General features: G+C 43.5%; 1 protein-coding gene across 2 annotated transcripts in view; it reads right to left on the reverse strand.

Moving 5' to 3' along the window:
- The window catches only part of PRKCQ (protein kinase C theta), a 136,807-nt gene that overhangs the window by 10,723 nt on the left and 107,372 nt on the right, over window positions 1-18,712 (reverse strand). For both annotated transcript variants that reach the window (XM_081089317.1, XM_081089316.1), the window contains exons 13-16: window positions 11,889-11,980; window positions 10,092-10,154; window positions 8,602-8,740; window positions 1,771-1,959 (exon numbers count right to left, since the gene is read on the reverse strand). In XM_081089317.1, coding sequence (XP_080945443.1) covers window positions 1,771-1,959; window positions 8,602-8,740; window positions 10,092-10,154; window positions 11,889-11,980 — 483 coding nt within the window. The remainder of the gene's footprint in view (window positions 1-1,770; window positions 1,960-8,601; window positions 8,741-10,091; window positions 10,155-11,888; window positions 11,981-18,712) is intronic.

An 18,712-nucleotide genomic window follows, 5' to 3' on the forward strand; every position in this document is an offset into this window, starting at 1 on the left:
TCTGACACTCTATCCACTGGGCCAAACCAGCTAGGGCTTAAATAATTGTTTTAAAGTTATCTAAGATCTGAGATGCCAGAAATCAAAACACTGTTTTGTTCAAAGCACCTGCATTCTGGGTCCACTTCTTTTAGATTTGTTAGCCTCATACTGGAAGGTCTTTCTGACCTAGATAGTTCTGAATAGCTCAGTAAATGTAGGTGGTTATTAATATTACACACAATTAGCATGTTGTATTGCCATGGTGTAGTTTTTACAACTTATTGGTCATAAACAGTTGATAGTATCTTGCATCCTCAATAAAGGTAAACTGGGACTCTGTGAAAATCTTTAATGATGGCTTTCAGGTGCTTCCTCTGTCTGTGCACTGGTTTGCCCTGGGAGCTCTTGGCTTATGGCCAGTGTCTAAGTTTACATCTGTAGCACTGTACACTGATTCTTTTTTAAAGTAGTTGTGTTTTTTTAACAAATATATTTTTATTGATTTCAGAGAGGAAGGAAGAGGGAGAGAGAGATAGAAACATCAATGATGAGAGAGAATTATTGATTGGCATGCCCCACACTGGGGACCCAGCCCAGAACCTGGGCATATGCCTTGACCAGGAATCCAACTGTGACCTCCCGGTTCATAGGTCGACTCTCAACTACTGAGCTGTGCTGGCCGGGCTGTACACTGATTCTTAATTGATCCTGGGCTATCATGGATGGGGGTCTGATTCCTGTGTTGATGGTGAATTCTGGAGATTGCTGCTAAGATGGTGACAGCCTGCACTCCTAAAGTTTTAGATTGAAAAATGCATTCATATTTCCAGTGGACACAGGTAGGGGGTATGGCAGGGAGCTGGTCTGCCTGAGAGCTGCTAGGCAGGCTCCAGCAGTGAGAGTCCCAGGGAGATGGAGTGCTGCTGAAATAGGGTTTGGTACAGGAGCTGGGCTGTGGAATGCATTGAATAGCCTGCATTTCAAGAGCTTCAGCCAGAAATGTCCCCAGTGGTAGGGATTTCCAAAAACCCACTAGAACGCATCACCGAAGTCTTGGCTTTAACAACCTACCAAACTGGAAGAGCATCAAGGCCCCCAGCCATATAAGGATAGTTCTTTCTCCTCATTATCCCTCAATTTTCTACATGCTTTTAACCTGGGATGGTCTGAAATAGAAACTCCAGAGCTGGAGAGGAAGAGAACAAAGACACACAAGTATGACCACTCTCCCTTCCCCAAAGCTGAGTGCTGCCAGTCAGGAACTTGGGCAGAGGAGAGGGAGCAGAAGTCTTTGCTTTGGGGTTAATAGTGATGTGAGGACTTGTGTCTTAGACTGAACAGTTTTAATTTCTCAGTTGAGGTGGTGTTTTATGTATTTTCCCTAAGAATGAGCAGAAAAGTCATGCATCCTGTCCAAGTTTTCCACCAGGAGTGGGGGAAGATGGACTGTACTGAATAGATTTAATAGGGACTATGGGGGGGGGGGGAGACGAGTTTTAAGCCACAAATTGTACTTGTTCAGTGGACTAATCACATGTCCAAGTGAGGGCAACCAAGAGTCATGGAACTGGCTCCTGGTCATTTCTTTTTGTAAATTATGCACATAGGGTTTATTGCTGTCTAATGTTCATCACATTGGTGCCTCAGTTAAGACAGAGATGGTGAGCATCCCATGTAAATTCAGCTCAAGACAATTATTGTTTACTCTACCAGGTATAAATCCGAGCTTAGAAGTGAATAGGAATACTGACCAGAAAACCCAATACTAACCTTGACTTCATTTCTTACCTTCACTAAAAGGTCCTTAGCCTCCCTCTCCAGCCATCGGGGGTAAAAGGGGTTGTCCATGCGGATGGAGTGGAAGAGTTCTTCTTCATCTTGCCCGTGGAAAGGTGACTGACCAATTAGCATTTCATAGAGGAGGACGCCAAAGGACCACCAATCAACAGAATGGTTGTATTTCTGACCCAGCAAGATCTGTGTAGCCAAAAATGTAATGAATAAAAGTGAGGTTGATGAGTGAACACCTTGTATGGCTTTTTCAAGGCCAATCAGTAAATCACTGATGGTGATGACAGTAGTATGTGGTATAAACAAAGATCACACTGAGAACTGTATATTTTGGGAAGGTACTGATTGAATACAAATGAGTAGGCAATCTAAAACTGAGCAAACATTTTTTGAGTTTCAATTTCTACTTGTCCCCTGGCCTTAAGTGAAATAACTAAACTGTGTACATCGTTAGCCTTCATTTCCATCTGTGATGTGAGGGCAGCAGACACAGACCTAAGAAAGCTGATATCTATCCCAGCTCTCCAGTGCCTCTGAGGTGAATATCTAAACCAACCCCATGTATTCTACTGTCCTGCATCTTTGCATAAAGTTTTTGTGGGTGACCAAGTATCCAGAGAGGTTATCTGAACAAGTCCATTCCTTAAATCTGAACTAGTCATGGTTTACAACTAAGAGAGTAAAATTTTGTGACCATGCCAAGAGACAGACTAGGATACCAACTTGTTCAATATAGATATTGGATGTAAGCGCCATGTACACTTTGATATTGGTGCTTTGAGTAGAACTGGTCTGGACTATTCTTAAGGGTAGTGGATTTAAAGTCTGGAATCCTACCTAATTTTAAAAGATTTATACCTGTTCACCAATCCACTTTCTTGCAGGAAAGTTTTTGTACTCAGGCCATTCAGCAACTTCCTTTCTAATGTTGGAACATAGAGAGTGCACACGTCACTCTACTCAGTGCTTTCATCCCAACAAATAATGATGTAACCTTCTCTAAAATAGGACATAGGGCCCATCAGTGGGTGAATGGATAAATACAGTGTGGTCTATACATACAGTAGAATATTATTCAACCTTACAAAGGAAAGAAATCCTGACACATGCTACAACATGGGTGAACCTTGAGGACATTGTGCTAAGTGAAATAAGCCAGTAACAAAAGGACAAATATTGTACCATTCCACTTACATGAGGTACTTAGAGTACTCAACTTCATAGAGGCAGAAAATGGAACGATGGTTCCTAGGGGCTGGGGGAAATGGGGAGTTGTTGTTTAATGGGGATAGAGTTTCAGTTGTGCAAGATGAAAAAGTTCTGGAGATTAGTTGCACAACAATGCAAATGTACTTAACACTACTGATTGTACTCTTAAAAATGGTTAAGCTGGTATACTTTATGGTACGTATATTTTACCACAATTAAAGTCAGTACATAGCACTGGCCGGTGTGGCTCAGTTGGTTGGGCATTGTCCCATGCACGGTGTGTGTGTGTGTGTGTGTGTGTGTGTGTGTGTGTGTGTGGAGTGCTGATTCAATTCCCCATCATGCCCGAGTTGCGGGATCAATCCTTGGTAGGGGGTGTGCAGGAGGCAGTGGATCAATGTCACATTGATCCATCTCTCTCTCTTCCTCTCTCTCTAATTTTATATGGAGAAGAGAACATTCTGTCTCTCCTGACTCCGGCTGCCAGGATGGTTTGGGGGAAGCTGCTTTATTACCCAAAGCAAAATGGAGAACGGATACTAGTATTGAAATACTAAATTTAAAAAGCAAGACTGGGACCTTCTTTTCACACTGCAATTTAAGGGTTAGCTCACCTGTGTGAGCACACACACAAACACACGGAGCATTTCAGTATAGCATTCCTCATTTGAAATGGAATTTCCCCCTTTGAAAATGGGTCTTTGGAATGAATGGTAGCGCTGATGAGCCCCGGAAAGAAAAGTGACACTATGGTTCTAGACCAGTGGTTCTCAACCTCGGTTGCACATTGGAATCACCTGGGAGTCTTTTTAAAATCCTGATTTCTGGGCCTCATCCTCCAGAAATTCTGTTTCTTTGTTATGGGGTGGGGCCACAACATTAGTAACGAAGAAACATTATTTCCAGAGGATGAGGCCCAGAAATCAGGATTTTAAAAAGATTCCCAGGTGATTCTAATGTGCAGCCAAGGTTGAGAACCACTGTTCTAGACATTTCAGTATTTTCTAGGACAGCTTTATATCTTGATGCTGGTGAACTTTCTGATGCAGAAAATAATGTGCACAGCACCCATCTCTGACCCTTACCTCTCCCCAGGCCTGTCCTTGGGAAATGAGACAAGCTTGGAGTGAGGCTCAGGAATACTGTGAAAGTGTCTCTAAGGCAGTGATGGCGAACCTATGACACGTGTGTCAGAGGTGACACGAGAACTCATTTTTTTGGGTTGATTTTTCTTTGTTAAATGGCATTTAAATATATAAAATAAATATCAAAAATATAATTCTTTGTTTCACTATGGTTGCAAATATCAAAAAATTTCTATATGTGACACAGCACCAGAGTTAAGTTAGGGTTTTTCAAAATGCTGACACGCTGAGCTCAAAAGGTTCACCATCACTACTCTAATATAGGAGTTGCTAAACAAACAAACAGCAAGAAACAGTTGTGAAGGCCATACTAAATACTATAGGTTCTACTTCTGCCTTAGTCCTCTATCGTGTAGTTTATCACTGGGTTGTTGTGAGGCTCCAGTGAAAAGAAGGAAAGACAAAGGGTTTTGTCATTTGGAAATGACGATATGCTACATGGTAAATATCTGTCTTGATGAACTGGTACCCACCTGTGAAAACAAGGATCAAGTTGCAAACAGAAATCTGCTATTGACTTCCAGTATAAAAACGCTATCCACTAGCCTTAACTCAATACTTAAATGCTAAATTTCACTTTATTTATACATTTAAAAAATATTTCTATTGATTTCAGAGAAAGAGAGAGGGAGGGAGGGAGAGAGAAAGAGAGAGAGAGAGAGAGAGAGAGAGAGAGAGAAACATCAATGATGAGAGAGAATTATGAGCGGCTGCCTCCTGTACGCCCCACACTGGGGATCTAGCCCGCAACCCTGGCATGGAAATCGAATCGTGACCTGCTGGTTCATAGGTCGATGCTCAACCACTGAGCCACGCTGGCTGGGCCTAAATTTTAAAGTTTTTAAAAATAAACTTTGCCTTAAGGAGCAGTTTAAAAATAGACTCAGGGAGAATGATAAGGTAAATAAAGATGCGCACAATCAGTTCAGTAGTTTGCCTTCAGTGAGGACGGGTTCACACGCAATTCCTGGGATGTGCCACAAGGGGGAGCCCCAAGCAACCAGAAACTGCTTGAACATCGCATCTTTGTAAACAACTTCATTTGGCAGGAAAAATGAAAAGAAATCTGGAGGACAGGAGGCAGCTGTGGTGGAAATTAAGGCATTTAAGGCTAGGTGATGTTAATAAAGAATTTCAGTCTTAAGTTAGGAGGAAGAAAAATGTAGATTCATATTCAATTACATACTGTTGAAACAATGTCTGCAAAGGCTTGCTGATCTGTGTTAGGGTTTTCCTTATAGAATGTGTTTTATTTTATTTATAAGAACCTCCGAGGTAGATCCTGTTATCCCCAACAAGAGAAGTGATTGGACTGAGGGAGGTCACATGTGTTGAAAACTATGCTCTGAAGCGTGGTCTTTTGTTATTTAATCCCAATATTTTAATGCATAAACATGTTTGTACTGTTAATAACTCTAATAAAATTTAGTGATTTAAAACTATTTCATCCTCAGTTCAACCTGATTATATTCCATTTTATGCATCTTTTAAAACACACAGAGAATATTGGCAAAAATGTATGAGATTCATATATAATAAGTATACATATAATGAGGATGCATTTTTAACAGATGAGGGAGCAGGTCAAAAGTTTGAAAATATAGCCCTGGCCAGTTTATCTCAGTGGGTAGAGTGTTGGCCTGTAGACTGAAGGGTCCCGGGTTTGATTCCTGTCAAAAACACATACCTCAGTTGCAGACTAGATCCAGATTGGAGTACATGCAGGAGGCAACCAATCGATGTGTCTCTCTCACATCGATGTTTCTCTCTTGCTCTCCCCCCCCCCCATCACACCCTCCCTCCCTTCCTCCCTTATACTCTCTTTAAAAATCATTAAAAAATATCCTTGGGTGAGGATTAAAAAAATAGCTTGAAAATATATAAAGAAGAAGCACTGGCAGTTGGATGGTGATGGAGAGAAAAGCCAGGCAAAAGGGTATCACTGGGGTCCAGACAAGAGGTGCCGAGGGCCTGGAGAGGGTGCCAACAGTAAGGATGGGAAGGAATAGGAGAAGTATGGGGGATTGAAGCGAAGGGACTGAGAAAGGATCTAGGGATCTTAATTCTGTCACAAAATTGGGGAGGGAAGAATAGGCTCAATGGCCCATGAGGTCTAAGTTTAGAAGATCTTAGTGTCTGGATTTGGGAGGGGTAGGAAAGAAGGAGAAAACGTGGATAAGTCTTAGTGTCCTGGCTATGTGACTGGATGGATAGGTGTATAGTGCAATTTTCCAAGAAAGAGATAAAGGCCCTGGCTGGTGTTTCTCAGTGGTAAGAGCGTCGGGCCTTGCACCCCAGGGCCTTGGGTTCAATTCCTGGTCAAGGGAATGTACCTGAGTTGCAGGTTCAATCCCTGGCCCCAATCAGAGTGTGTGCAGGAGGCAACCAAATGATGTGTCTCTCTTACATCGATGTTTCTCCCCCCCCCCATCCCCCAACCCCTGTCCCTTCCACTCTAAAAATCATGGAACAATATCCTTGGGTGAGGATTAACAACAACATCAAAAAAGGGATAAAGGAGAAGGCTGGGTGGGGGTGGAGCAAGTTCAACAGAGGAAGGAGTTTGGGACCTGTTTTGTTTGAATGGTCTGTGGAGATAGTTGAAGGTCTCAAACAAAAACATGGACGTATAGGTCCAGAACAAGAAGGAGTAGTTTGGGCTGGCCATACTGACATCGGTGTTTTAAAACCATCCTGATAAATACAGTTGCTCATGGAGAATGTACAGTAAGAAGAGAAGAGGACCAAGAGTGGAATCAGGTGAAGACCAGCATGTGTGAGGATGAGAGAAGGAGACTGAAGTTACAGAGAGAGAGGTCGCTGAAGCCAAATTCTGGGAGATGTAGAGGAAAGAAGGATTCAGGGAGAGGATGTTGCATAAGGTACTTGTACACAGGAAAGTTAAAAGCTTTCCTGTTGTAATTTCTTGTTGACCAGAGGCCAATCTTATATTTAAACAAGGTTAAATCAAAATTAAATACCACATCCTCACAGGGAAAAGTCACATATTTTGTAGAGTCGGGATGACTACAGTTCCTTTGGCAATGACAGGGATTTGCTGTTAAATTTGTTTTACCCAGGAAATCAGAGGTCCATCACTGTCTATCAAACAACCATTACCACCTATTTATAAATACGGTTATTCATTCATTCTTCTAAAAGGTTATTTATTATTAACTTATGTGCCAAGCTGTGCACGCGGTCTTTGGATAGAAATGTGATTAAGATCACACTAATCTACATATGTGACAAAATGGTACAGAACTATGCACATGTTGTAGCAATCTCAATGTCTTGGTTTTGAGTGTATCATAGTTATATACCATGTAACCACTGGGGCAAACTGGGTGATGGGTGTATATGGGTGATGTTTCTGTACTATTTTTGCAACTTCTTGTGAATCTATAATTATTTCAAAATAATAAGTTATTAAAAAAGGAACAAAAATAAGCCCCTGACTTAGAGCAATCAGCATCCAATAGGACAGGGAGAGTCAAAGATAAAAAAGCAATGATGATACGTGCGATGCAAAGGGAAGGGCTGGATGGGAAGGGGGTGTCTGATCGCCCTGGGATGGCACCTGGGGCGACTCCATAACAAGGAGAGAGGAGGGGAGTGTTGGGTGGATGGATCTCTTCTGAGCAAATGCCATTCTTCTGGGGGCTCAGAATGTGATTGTGATGTCCTCCCATTTTTTAAAAATAAGAAATAACAAACCAGAAACTTTCCAATAACACGTGACACCAGCATTGTGTCCTCATATCCCAGAAGGGGGCATACACCAGTGCACTCCGGCAATCCCTCCACGCTCACGGCAGCTTAGAAACCACAGTGTAGGTTTTTCTGCTCCTAAAATGACCCGCTGGACTACTCAGGTGCTTACTTACAACCCTGTTCAGTGTCCACCTGCTTCTTCCCCATTGCTTTTTCTCTGGTGGGTCTGAGCAGAGTGAAGATATTGTAATACTGGGGTGGGGAGGAGCCATGACAGAAAGGATATGCTGCATCATTCAAGACTTGGAGAGCCGACCTAATTAGCATGAGTACCATCCCCTCATACAATAATAACAGCAGCCCCTATATCAGTGGTTCTCAACCTTCCTAATGCTGCGACCCTTTAACACAGTCCCTCATGTTGTGGTGACCCCCAACCATAAAATTATTTTTGTTGCTACTTCATAACTGTAATGTTGCTACTGTTATGAATCGTAATGTAAATATCTGATATGCAGGCTGTATTTAGGCGACCCCTGTGAAAGGGTCGTTCGACCCCCAAAGGGTCGCGACCCACAGATTGAGAACTGCTGCATATGCAGCCCTAATCATGCAATACTCAAAAACAAAAAACAAAAACAAAAAACTCCCACAAATTCCAATCCCGAACGAGAATACTTAAAATCTGATTTTCAGGGAGGAGGAAGCAGTGGTGCCGGCTGGGCGTGCGGGGCTGGGAAGGGGCACTGCACATCCCTACCTCCGGGGCGATGTAGTCGGGGGTCCCACAGAAAGTGTTCGTCTTGGCATCTCCTAACATGTTCTCCTTGCACATTCCGAAGTCCGCGATCTTGATATGCCCATCTTTGTCTAGCAGGATATTATCTAGCTTCAGATCCCTGAAAAACAAAAGCATAGCAAGTCCTCGCTGCCATCATTACAATGTTGTTAGAATAGAATTGCCCTCTGAGGGCGGTCTCATCGCTCTACCCAGGGCAGCCCTCGCCTGGCTGCACCCTCTGAAATGGGGAGACTTCCCCAAGCGGATTGTCAGCCTTCCCTCTAAGCACCGCAGTCAGTACTGACCAACCCCGAGAGAGAGAGAGGGTCTGAACCGGTGACACAGAGCTGCTGCCGTCAACAGCCAGTGTGGGCCGTCCCGGAACCCTTACAGACGACGCTGGGCCAGGACTGTGCCATTTCCTCAGAAGAGCCCAGGAACCCACTCTTCTGGGTCCTTTTAGTTGTCTTGCGTCTTCCCTTTGGGTCAGGTTATCAACTGCCCCTTCTCCCTGTGTGGCTGTGCTGGCCTCCAGCTGGTCAGCCGGCCTCCATCTAGCTCCTTTCTTTTTATTTTATTTTTTAAAATATATTTTATTGATTTTTTACAGAGAGGAGGGGAGAGGGATAGAGAGTTAGAAACATCGATGAAAGAGAAACATCGATCAGCTGCCTCCTGCACATCCCCTACTGGGAATGTGCCCGCAACCAAGGTACATGCCCTTGACCGGAATCGAACCTGGGGCCCTTCAGTCCACAGGCCGATGCTCTATCCACTGAGCCAAACCGGTTAGGGCATAGCTCCTTTCTTTTTAATTTTTACTCCCCTTTTAATCTGCAGTGAGTCAGAAACCAGACAACTGTATGCTGTCAATTATGTTTTGAGAAAAGAAGTGAGGAGATTGAAGTACAGTAGCTTTCATCCGAGAAGGATGTGAAATGATAGCGTGTAATGGAGAAATTTAGGACATCCATTCACAAAAGAGGGTACACGTGGCGGTCTGTGCACTTGTACAAGGTGTAGGCTTACAGTTCCCACAGGGGTGCTTGAGTGTTCAGGGGAGAGCTCCCCGCCTCCCCTACCCGAAAGGAGATCATTCTAGGTGGCCCAAAGCAAACACAGGCAAAGACAGGAGGCGCAGGAGACAGAGCAAGAAAGCAACAAGGTATCAAAGAGAAAGAGCAGAGTATAGGAAGGGAGGGAGAAAAATGGGGTGAGAAGAAGATTAAGAGGAAGGACCGGAATAAAGAGCAAAGCAAGGTCAGACCCTTATTGCTTTGGAGACTGGAATTTCTTACTTGGTTACTAGTAAATCATCACCCGTGTTATCAGCATGGGCAGGAAGCCTGGGTGTGAAACTTTCGGCCACAAAAACACCCTGGGCATTTCACGGCACGAAAGAGCATCAACTACATTAATGCGACCACGAAATACAGATGTTTCAGTGTGTCTGAAAGCGTAACATTTACCTGTAGACAATGCCTTTGGAATGGAGGAACTGCAGACCAAGAATGATTTCAGCAGCATAAAACCTGAGGGAAGAAAAATCAGAGTTCTCCACCAATTCATTAACGGAACGGAAGAAAACCCCCATTTTACCCCGTGACTACTCTGTGCAGTCCTCTGCGTAATGTATACACACCTCTGTTTGTACACAATTTATCTGTGTACACACAGAATTTTGTTTCATCCGAACAAAAGGAAGATGTCCTCCGAGGGAATGAAGCAGAGCTGGTATCCTAAGTTAGCCCTACCTGCAGCTGGTGCTCATTCTTATATTTTAAAGGACAATGCTCAAGCTGTCATTTTTTCCCAATAGAACATACCCAAACATTAAATGCAATTGTATAGTATAATAGGAAAGTAATTTTCCCTTTTATTTTAGATATATTTTTATTGATTTCAGAGAGGAAGGGAGAGGGAGAGATAGAAACATCAATGATGAGAGAGAATCATTGATGGCTGCCTCCTGCATGCCCCCCACCAGGGACAGAGCCAGCAACCCAGGCATATGCCTTGACCGGGAATTAAACCGTGACCTCCTGGTTCATAGGTAGATGCTCAATCACCCTGGATAACACAGATAGCAGGTGTCTGATGGCTCTCATGCCTTACAAAGCTGGGAAGGATGCTGGACTGAGTGAATCCTCTCTAGCACAAAAAATGCCTGATGGTCTCTCAGTGGTGGCTAGTCCTTACAATTATCTCTGGGCAGTGTGCGGATGGCTCCCGGGGGCCACGAGATCAGCGGTATGGATCTCAGCAAGGTTTCTGCAGGAGCTGGGGAACAAGTCCATCTTTCAACCTGGTTCACACACCACCACTCAGAGCACTCATTAGGAGCCAGTGAAAGATTATTGAAGAAATACGGCCAGTCTGCCTAGCCAGCGTGGCTCAGTGGTTGAACGTCGACCTATGAACCAGCAGGACGGTTCGATTCCCAGTCAGGGCACATGCCCAGGTTGTGGGCTCGATCCCGAGTGTAGGAGGCAGCCGATCAATGATTCTCTCTTATTATTGATGTTTCTAGCTCTTTCTTCCTCTCCCTTTCTCTCTGAAATAAATAAAAATATGTTAAAAAAAAGGAAAAGAAATAAAGCCAATTCTGTACCCAGCATTTAAAAATGGGCCTGGTGGCACCATTAAAAAAAAGTCACAGTGGTTTTACCATTCAGGAAAAGGACGGTGGGGGTGGGAGCTGGAAGGGGGTGGGTGGGTGGAAGGGGGTCCTCAGCTGCAGTCCCAATGGGTATAGGCAGCCTGTTGGACTCGCTTGTGTTGAGGGCTGCCCAAGAAGGTGAAGGTTTATTCTCAGACTAAGTGTCCCTCCCGGATTCTGAACTCTCATGCTCGGAGCTTTATGGCTTCGCATTGACCTTTCCACAAAAGGCCTCAGCTTCATCCTGCGACCGCCTTTAAAATCTGTGCTCCATTGGACTGCTCTCTTTTCAAAGGGCACACATTTTCTTCCATGCTCACATCATCTAGAAGCCTGAGGAACTGGGGCATCTCCTTGAGAAACTACACAGTTGATTTCAAAACACAGAGAAATTAAACAACACTGACAAGAATGTAAGCTTCACAAACTAGGAACATGGTTGCCTGGTGTGGTATATTCTCGGGTGTTACCTCGTCCTGGGAGTTAGGCGTGCTGGGTGAGGTAACAAACACGCCCTGGGGAGGGAAGGAGTGTTCTGTGGGCACTGTGGGGGCACAGACACTGCCACGAACAGCGGAAAACCCCAGACCCTTCGAAGGGCTCTTACGTGGCTCTGGGAAGGTCAAACTTGTGGCAGCTCTGGATGTGGTACATCAAGTCTCCTCCATTGAGAAATTCCATCACAAAAAAGAGGTTTTCCTGGGGAAAACAAAGACAGTCCCAATTTTTAGCTTCCTCAAAAAAAAAAAAAAAAAAAAAAAAGGAACACAAGCATTACTTTTTTTTTTTTTTAAATATATTTTATTGTTTTTTTACAGAGAGGAAGGGAGAGAGATAGAGAGTTAGAAACATCGATGAGAGAGAAACATCGATCAGCTGCCTCCTGCACATCTCCCACTGGGGATGTGCCCGCAACCCAGGTACATGCTCTTGACCGGAATCAAACCTGGGACCTTTCAGTCCGCAGGCCGACGCTCTATCCACAGAGCCAAACCGGTTTCGGCAACAAGCATTACTTTTTAAATGGATATTGATGATTTCACAGGAGCCAATTCTGTCTTCAGACCACTTACAAAGAGATAAAATTCATTTAAGTGATCAGTAGCATTGCTGCCTCATCCATCAAAGATGGTGAGACACAATCCTGCCTTCGGGGTGCTTACAACCAAATATAGCCTTTATCTCTCCCGTGCAGGCTTAGATGGGGGCGAGCCACAGCTTAAGAGTGTATTGCCCCCAGCAGAAGACTTCATCTGTATTTTTAGAGCGGGGGGGCTGGGGGGGGCATGGAGGGTTGAGTGGCAGCGTCAAAGGCAAGGCTGAGATCTTCAGGGTGTGGTCAGAGTTCTAGAGGTGGCCACAATTCCAGGAAGCCTGAGCTTGTCCTACTGCGTGAGACAACATGTCCTCGATAACTGTATTCACGGCACTTTGCCCTGATTTTTTAGAGTCCCCATGAACCACAGAATTAGTAATCCACAAAGTGTGGAGACATGTGTCGTGTCTGTGCATAAATTTGCACCTGAAAACCTCACCTGGGTGATTTTTTAACAGAATTAACCTTTAAGTTTTGATGTGAAACTAACTGTGGCCTCAGGGCATGCCAGGTGATGGTGGAAACGGCATTCTGGTCTGACAGTGACATATGTTGCCTGTTAAACATGCCACAGAAGCGGGAAAACCCAGCATTGTGGCAATTATCTCAAGAATTCAGGCAAACATAAGCGTTATCCTCCTGCTTTTTCCAAAGTTGACCTTAGATGGGAGGTCACTGATACTTTCTCTTGTGGGCAGGCCAAAGTCCTCTGCTGACATAAATCCAAACACTGCTATTTCCAACATACTTGGAGGTTGATAATTTGCCTCATCTGCACACACCTGCTTTCTCATTAGCACATCTTCCCTCGAGCTCTTCTTGTCATAAGTACCATATGAATAGCTCCTAATCTTTACCTTTTTTACCCAAAACCATGATGACCTGTACACACACAGGGGGATCTCCTACGTATCCAGGAGAATGAAGGGTATAAAAGGTTAAAGTGAGACCATTTATTACAGCGCTCAGAAGAAAGATTCCCTTTAATTGTTAGGATGTTTATAAATTCCTATAAAGTCTGAAACTTCAGGATTTACAAATTGTCAGTTAGGACTTGGAGAACGTGGGGGAAGGCAACTCGAGGGAAAAGGTTGACATCACTTGTACACACCCTTGGCCTGGCAGTCCCCTTGGCTCTCATGTCTAAATCAGACTCTCACCCTGGGTGGGGGTTTGGGGCTGAATTTGTGCATCCACAGAGAGTCAGTTTACTGTGGGGCTCAGTCAATTTAGTACCATGGGCATTCCAAGAAGATCACACTGATGTGGTGATGACTAATTAAATAGTAATGGAGATTTATAGCATGTTGGATGTCACATTTAATCCCACTAAAACACATTATGGTTCCACAATAAATCTTCCAAAAACAGTCTGCTCTAGTTCTACCTTTATATTAAGCTGGGTGCACCAAACAAAGCCCACGGGTTGTTTTTGGTTATTTATGATGGCATTTTGCTTCAGTTTAAGCCTTTGGTTTGGGTGAATAGCAGCGAAAACATAGGCTTTTTAAAGGGGGATAAGGGCAGCCTATGCCTGGGAGTCCAGCTTGGGTGGGCAGAATGGGGAAACTTGTTCTTCCTTGAGAGGGTGCTGTTTTGAGGATCTTTGCCCTCTTCTAGGGGTTCTGATAGCTGTTTGGAAGTCTCAGGGATCCACTCGTCAAGGGAACTGTTGGGTCCACTCTGGTCCCAATGAGATGACTCTGTGATGAAACTGGCATGAATGAATGTACACACAAACCATGCAGTTACGGGATTTGGGTTTTGAGAATCACATTTTGAAGGATGGCTAAACCTTTTCAAAGTTGAATCTCAAATCCTATTCATAAAACTTAAATATAAATAGAATAGACTCAAATTTTCCTAAATGGCTGGGAAAGGAGTGCTCAGAGATGAAGGTGACCTGCTGCTGACCTGGAACTCTGCAGGGGCCCTATAAAAAAGAAAAGTCTGCCCACTGGAGAAACTCCAGATTGGGTGGGGTAGGACCAAACCCAGAAGAAGTCGGCTCAGGGTAATTGTTGAGACCATGGCCTTTGCCCTCATTCAGACCCGATTTCAGAACTTGGAGAAGTTACTTAGCCTCCCCTAAGCCTAACAGTCTTCATTTGTGACATGGAGGGAATGCTATTCCCACCTCCTAGGGGTGTCGTTGAGTATTACATGAGATTATATATGTGGAAAGCTGGCCCAGGCTTGGCACTCAGCATGCACATGATATCTGGTGCTGTTGTAATTATAGGGAACAATTTAAAAGCCAGTAAAAAAATAAAAACAAAGTAAAAACATACAGCAGCTCCTTCCCAGAGGAAGGAACTGAACAGTCCCGTGGCTCCTGACACGAAGAGGAAAACGGGGTCTTGGCTCTGCTCCAGTCTCTTCTTTCTGTTCCGGTCGAGCTGAGAGAAAATGCAAAGCAGGCTCGAGAGGGGGGCATGATCTCCTGGGCTGTGGCCCCATTTCACTAGTATAGACCTCTCTTCTTAGGCCTGGTAATGCTTTAGCTGATGCAAATGATGCTTTTGGGGCAATGAAAGTTGGCATTGTGTGGTGTTGGGGGATGGGATGCTCCAAATCTGCCCTAGACTTAGAATTTGTCAACAATGCCGGCACCGCATTTGTGGAGCAGAAGCTTTCGATTCTGATCTGTCACTAACTAGCCTGTAGCCAGGTAAATAGCACCATCCCTGAGCCTCAGTCTCAACCTCTGAAAAATGAGAAGTATCAGCTACATTTCCCTTTACTAAAGACTCCCTGATTTTTACCATTTATATTTCTCATTTAGTTTCCCCCCTTTTTCTTGGGGGAAGAGATAAAATTAACAAACTGTGACTGTTGAGCACATTATAAGACTAATGTACTAGCAACATTTCCCAAATAATAAAATATATATTGGTAAAAAGATGTTATGCTTGCAAAATTTTTAAGAGAAGTCTGTGTAGAAGCAATACATATTTGAAGTAAATTAAAGAAATAGTGATGAGTCTTTCCTTTGAATCTTTCTCAAAGGAGGTAAGCTTTATGGCTGGATTGATGGCCCACCATAACACTCCAAATGAGGTAAAAAAGTAGATGTCAGAGGACCTCCTCCTATTTAAGTAGTCTTCTGGTTATGCTAATAGAGCTTGATTATTAGTTGGGGGGAAATTCTTTTGGGTCTGCTTTAACATTTGAATTAATCCCATCATGGGCCAAGGGCTGAAAAACAGAATGGGTTAGAACAAATTGTGGTTTAGGACTCATTTGAGTAGACAGAGTAGCAGGAGACTGACTTTTTGATTTGTCTTTGGATTTTTTTCTGAATCTTGTGTCTTATTCTTTTAGAAAGAACACCAGGCAAACTGCCTGAAATCTGGCTGAATGGAAGTCTTACAACTAGAGAAGTAAAGAAAAAAGTACATTGAGACTGGAGGAGCAGAAGCTTGGAACTGACACCCATGCTGTGGTGTTTTAATCAGGGGGGATATCTCTGCTGTGGAGGCCATTGGTGAAGAGCAAGGGATTCCAGTCCCCCCCCAGACTCCCAGCCCAGGGTTCCAGAGCTGGGAAGAGAATTGCCCATAACTTCAGTTTGTAAAAACCAGCAGGGATTGTGGTTGAATGAAACGGAGACTGTGGAAGTCCCAGCAGTTCCTTTTAAAGAGCCAGCACATAGGCTTACTCGGACTTGATGACTCTGGGCTCCAGTTCTTGGTGTGGTGGTGGTGGTGGTGGTGGTGGTGGTGGGGACTTGAAAGGTAACTGAGATATTCAGGGAGGAACTGGATTTCCTGGCATCAGGGAAAGAACTCAGGGGCAGCTTTCTCCAGATGGGGATGCTTTCAGGGATCATGTTCCTGTGCTGGGACCTCCCCTGTCGCAGAGCTGATTGGCAGCCATATCTGAGTTTCCATCAGCTTGGTTTGCACTGTTCACTCTGCCCTGGTGACACCCTAAGACACCACCCTATCCAATTTATAGGCCCATCCAAATTGTTTGCAGTGGCTTTTCCATATGAATGGCCTGTTCTGGCTCAGGCTTCAGACTACTCTAAAATCTCTTAAATAAGCAACAGCCAGCATCAGCATGCCCCCTACCTATCAATAAGAAGTCCAAGACCCAGCACTAGCATCAGCTTGCCTTGATTCACAGCTTGGCCTCACCTGGGCACATCCAAGCGTAATACAAGTAGCAGCCATCTGCAGATGGCTTTGTATCTCCTGAAGGGTGGCCCCAGGAAGTGGCTTATTGCACTTCCTGGTAGGCCCCAAAGCCAGTAAACCTGGTGGACAGATTCATACCTTACCAGATTACAACTCTACACATGCACAAGTGACACACTCAAGAGGCAGAATCAGTGAGCACCAAAGCCCCAGTAAAGCAAGTCCTACTCCATAGGGGTATCTCCTGCACAGCAGCTCTTCCACTGTAATCACAGTTGGTCCTCACAGTCAATTGGCCTAGAGGTAAATTCCTTCCAGTGACACCAATAGCAATAAAAGCTCAACTACAATAAGACTGCATGTAGCCCACACAAGGACACACCTAGAATGCCTACCTCAGGTGACTGGGGAGGCTGAGCTACTGGGACCTATAGGACACCTACTACACAAGGGCACTCTACCAATTCCAGGAGACATAACAGCTCTACCTAATACATAGAAAGAAAGACATGGAAGCAGTCAAAATTCAGAGACAAAGAAACATATCACAAATAAAAAGACAGAAAAAGATCTAAATGAAATGGAAGCAAGCAAACTATTAGATACAGAGTTTAAAACATATAAGGTTTCTCAAGAATCTTAATGAGAGGTTCAAGGGACTTAATGAGAGCATCAAGGGACTTAGAGAGACGTTCAAGGATCTTAGTGAGAATTTCAAAGACATGAAAAAGAACCAGTCAGAAATTAAACAATTGAAATAAAGAATAATTTATAAGAACTCAACAGTAGAATAGAGGATTCCGAGAATCAAAGCAACAATTTGGAATATGCGGAAGCAAAAAACATCCAATCTGAAGAGCAAAAATAAAAAAAATAATAAAAAAATATGAAGATAGTATAAGGAGCCTCTGGGACAACTTCAAGTGTACCAACATTTGCATTATTGGGGTACCTGCGGGAGAAGAAAGAGTGCAAGACAATGAAATTCTATTTGAAGAAATAATGACAGAAAACTTCCCCTACCTGGTGAAAGAAATAGACTTAAAAGTGCAGAAAGTGCAGAAAGTCCCAAACAAGAGGAATCCAAAGAGGTCTACGCCAAGGCACATCAACATTAAAATGATTAAAGACAAAGAGAGAATCTTAAAAGGAGGAAGAGAAAAGCAGTTAGTTACCTACAAGGGAGTGAGCATATGACTGTCAGTTGATTTTTCAGCAGAAACTTTGCAGGCCAGAAGGGAAGGACAAGAAATATTCAAAGTGATGACAAGCAAGGATCTACAACCAAGATTACTCTACTCAGCAAAGCTATCATTTAGAATTGAAGGTCAGATAAAGAGCTTCATAGACAAGAAAAAGATAAAGGAGGTCATCACCACCAAACCAGTATTACATTAAATGTTAGGTGTTCTTTAAGAAGAGGAAGAAGAGGGAAGAAGAAGAAGAAGAAGAAGAAGAAGAAGAAGAAGAAGAAGAAGAAGAAGAAGAAGAAGAAATATGAACAATAAAATGGCAATAAATACATACCTATCAAGAATTGAATCTAAAAACAAACAAAGAAAAGAAAACAAAAGAACACACCAAAAAATCTAATGAACAAAATAAACTCGTGAATAAAATAGAATCAGAGGTATGAAAACACTGAACAGACTGATGAATCTCAGAGAGAAGGGGAGTAGGGGACCGGTCAGAGATTAACCAAAGATCTTATATGCATATATGCATCACCTATAGACACAGACAATAGGGGATGAAGGCCTGGGGTAGGGCAGAAACCGGGTAGAGGGGAACAATGAGGGGGTAAATGGACATCTGTAATACTCTCAACAATAAAGATTAAAAAATAAAAATAAAAAAGAAAACACCAGCAGGCCTGGTAGGAGAAGAGTATTATCCCTGATTTTGCAAAAAGAATTAAAACACTAGAGTAGAGCTCAACCTTTAGGGTCCTGGCCCCAGTTCAAACATTTGAAGAGTTTTTTTTTTTCTCACTTTGCCTACCTAGTAGCTCCCAGGAAAAGTGAATTTTAAAATAGGAGGGTTGCCTACTCAGCGGGTTTCCTGCAGGAGGAAACGAAAATGGACTGCTCTGTAAAGTGAGCATTCCTTAAGGCTTCTTGTTCATACCATTCATGGTCTTCTGAGTGAGTTCTGTGAGTGTTCTTCCTTCACCCACTGATCTTATTAATGAAA

This window comes from Myotis nattereri, assembly GCF_964212035.1.
Source record: "Myotis nattereri genome assembly, chromosome: 1".
Taxonomy (NCBI): Eukaryota; Metazoa; Chordata; class Mammalia; order Chiroptera; family Vespertilionidae; genus Myotis; species Myotis nattereri.